The sequence below is a fragment of the Limulus polyphemus genome, unplaced genomic scaffold (assembly GCF_000517525.1).
Source record: "Limulus polyphemus unplaced genomic scaffold, Limulus_polyphemus-2.1.2 Scaffold555, whole genome shotgun sequence".
NCBI lineage: Eukaryota > Metazoa > Arthropoda > Merostomata > Xiphosura > Limulidae > Limulus > Limulus polyphemus.
In genome coordinates this window covers 9405-12860 of record NW_013666165.1, presented here as the reverse complement: position 1 = coordinate 12860, position 3456 = coordinate 9405, and the positions used below count along the sequence as shown (strand labels likewise).

Sequence of the window (3456 nt, the reverse complement as noted above, 5' to 3'; positions counted from 1 at the left end):
GAATTATAGCGTTTGTTATAGCGCGACTGTTGAAATTAAGTGCATCGCAAAGTTGTATTCAGAAAGAATAAACCAGTTTATTTAAGAAAGGACTTGTATCGGTAAAGTGTCTTCGGAAAGAATTTTTACGGAAAATTAACTAACGAACAGAGACGAAACAATATTTTGTAATGTCGTAACATTGTTACATATTTAACGAGGTTGTAATTGTGTTATGTATTTTAAGAATCCATAATGCTGTTACGCATTTTAAAAGGTCTCAATTCTGTTATGCATTTTAAGAGTCCGTAATGTTGTTACGAACTTTAAAATACTGTTATGTACTTTAAAACGTCCTACCGCTATTACGTAATAGTTATATATTTTACGAGGTGATTGTACTGCTACTTAAACTTTGTCTAGAGATAAAGATTTATATACTTATATTACAAACAACTTTTTGTGGGCCATAATATATTTCATTATTTTTGCCTTTTCTATCTTTGAAAGTGGAAAATTGTCCTTGAAAAAGCCTTGATTGTCTCCTAATTTACATGAAGATGTGGTCTAACCAATAACGCATTTTACAAATGTACACCATCCTTAAATCATGTTACTTCTTCGTTAACAAAGCGTAAAATATAACAGACATAGATATACTTAAGTTAATCATACTGTCTTATTAATCATCAAAGAGTTTAAGTTTAATTTTAACTTTAGGAAAACGTAATTCGGCACCTTGTTGTCGTTAAGATGGACACATTGCCCCCTTTTGGAATGGTTGAATTATATATTTATTCTGAACACATTTGAAGCCTCTAAAATCACGTGATCAGGATAGTGTTGTTTATCTCAAAATACCTAAAATGTCCCCGAATAATCACATAATCATTATTATTTTCATATGTCATTATTAAAACTTTTCATAAATTTCAGGAACCAATAATTACGGTAGCTCTAATACAAACAAGAAGTTGATAAAACGTGTTTACTGAAATGTTATATCTTTCTTACGGCACTTTCATTTAACAAACATTTATGTTTCCCTTCTCATATGTTCTAGCTACGAACGTGTATATTCTTAAACGAGACAGCTTCCGATTGATGGTCGCTTTCTGGTGGATGTTCGCTCTAATCGTGATCTCGGCTTACAGCGGCACATTGACGTCATTCATGAATGTCCCCGGCATGAACGAAGCAGTGGACACCGTAGGGAAACTAGAGTCCTCTGTTGTCAGAGAAAAGATGAAAGCTGGGACTGTTATAGGCACATCATTTCTAACAAATTTCTTGGTAAGCGTCTGTTGCCTAATTTACAAAAAAAAAGAAAAAGGTAAGTTGCACGTAAATAACCACCTATAAGAATCAATAACGAACGAAAAAGGCTTAAATGTGAAAATATTCATGGTATAAAGGTGTAGCGAAAGCACTATTTTCTTTAGTTCAAAAATGTGTACATTTACACTTTACAGCATAGGTAGCCAGTTATGCAGATCGTATTTTTATTGTTACGACAGCGGAAGTCACGTGACCCTAGTAACACGTCATGAGATTCTAGAAGGATCATGTCTGTTCGTGGCAACTCTAGTCTTTTCTACGCGCCCTCTATTTTTGTATATAAGTGCGCCAGATAAAACAAGACTATTAATCGGAATTGGAATTGCAGACAGGCAGAGATAGAGACGAACAACTGAGTCAAGCGCGGTAGTGACCGTAAATAAAGTGCGTGAATCGTTGTGAATTATAGCGTGTGTTTAAGTTAAAGTGACTGTAGAAATTAAGTGTATTGCAAAGTTGTATTGAGAAAGAATAAACTAGTTTTATTTAAGAAAGGACTTTTATCGCTAAAGTTTCATCCGAAATAAATTGTACGAGAAATTAACAAACGAACACAGAGACGTAACATTATTTTAAAAGTTTTAGAAAAATTAAAGCGAAATAACAAGTTATAATTTTGAAGAAAAAGATCGTGCAATGTCTATTGCAGAAAGTATGTTTCGGAATAAACTCCAGTTAGCAGTAAAGCAAGATAAGAATACAAATAATTTCTTATCTTTAACTTAACTTTTTACTTTTACTATTAATAGTGTGTTTGAATAACAGGTAAAAATTTATTTTGATTAATTACTTGTTACTGATACTGGATACGAATCACCGTTCCAATCTCATTTAGTAGATAGTGTCTAATAATAGTATAATTTACAGTAAATTTATGTTGAAATAAAGCAACATAGAAAATGTACCAAGGTTAGGCTTAACACAGCACTGCACTTCAAGAAGGTAATGTAGTGGGACTCGGTAATACAATCTGAAAACTGTGTGTCAGATTGTGAATTTCCATATGTATATACGTGTCTACAGTAGTTTAAAGAAAATTAATCCATAAACGTAAGATTAGATAAATAAGCATAACGAATATCAGAAAATAAAATAAATTAAAGTTTTACGTTGCAATTACCCTCTTTTAATGTTTAAAAGTCACCATCTAGTATTTGAAACTGAACCTACGAATAAAGCTTTTTTGCTGTCATGAATTTTTTCTTTCTTTTTAGTGTTATCAGTTATCTGTGATTCAAATTTACGTTGGTATGGTATATTGTCTAGAATGAATTTAATGACTTCTTGGTTATGATAAAATGTGAATGTTAAGTAAAACATTGAGCATGAATTAACGTATGTTGCGGAAAGTACTGATTCGTTAATTGAAAAAATACTATAACAGCAACTTTTATTCTAGGGAACTTCTAACTTTAATTATTACAACGTTTCGACCCATAATATCAGGTTATAAGGCAATAGTTGCATTCAATACTAACCCTTTAATGCTTCTTAACATTTCATTTGGAGTTTAAAATAAAGCGCCGAATGTAATTCAAAGTTAAACATTTAATTATATGGATAGTTTTGTATCTTCAGGTGGCAACGGAAGGAACGTTTTTAACGCTTGGAAAGAGAATGAAAGAAAACCCGAAGGAAACAACGGCAAAAAATCTCGACCAAGGAATGAGCTGGGCTTTGGAGAGAAATTTTGCTTTTATTTTCGCCCTGGCACCGTTAGAGGCAAAGGCGGCTGGACTGGGTTGGGAGCGGTTTGTTATTGCCAAAGATCAATTTTTCACCACAGTGTACGCCATTCCACTACAGCAAGGATGTCCGTACAAGAATACGTTTAATAAAATGTGAGAGAATTATTTAATCGGAATATAGAAGCGCTAATAATTTTCTATAATATATATATATTTGCTAGTTATTGTTACAACAACGGAAGTCACGTGACTCTGGTAACACGTCATGAGCTTCTAGAACGTTTATGTCTCGAGTGTTTACTAGATATGCGGTATTCTTGCATATAAGACCGGCAAGAAGTGACGGCAACAATGTAATTGAACTGCAGACAGAGATAAAGACGGACAGTTGGGTCGAGCGTGTGAGTCGTTCGTTGTGAATTATAACGTTTGTTCAACTTATAGCGTGACC

The 3456-nt window shown here is 33.2% G+C and overlaps 1 protein-coding gene across 1 annotated transcript in view; it reads left to right on the top strand.

The window, feature by feature from the left end:
- Positions 1 to 3456, top strand: part of LOC106459075 (glutamate receptor ionotropic, delta-1-like) — a 50039-nt gene that overhangs the window by 44280 nt on the left and 2303 nt on the right. The window contains exons 10-11 of the mRNA XM_022385476.1: positions 1043 to 1272; positions 2896 to 3158. Of these exons, the coding sequence (XP_022241184.1) occupies positions 1043 to 1272; positions 2896 to 3158 (493 nt within the window). The remainder of the gene's footprint in view (positions 1 to 1042; positions 1273 to 2895; positions 3159 to 3456) is intronic.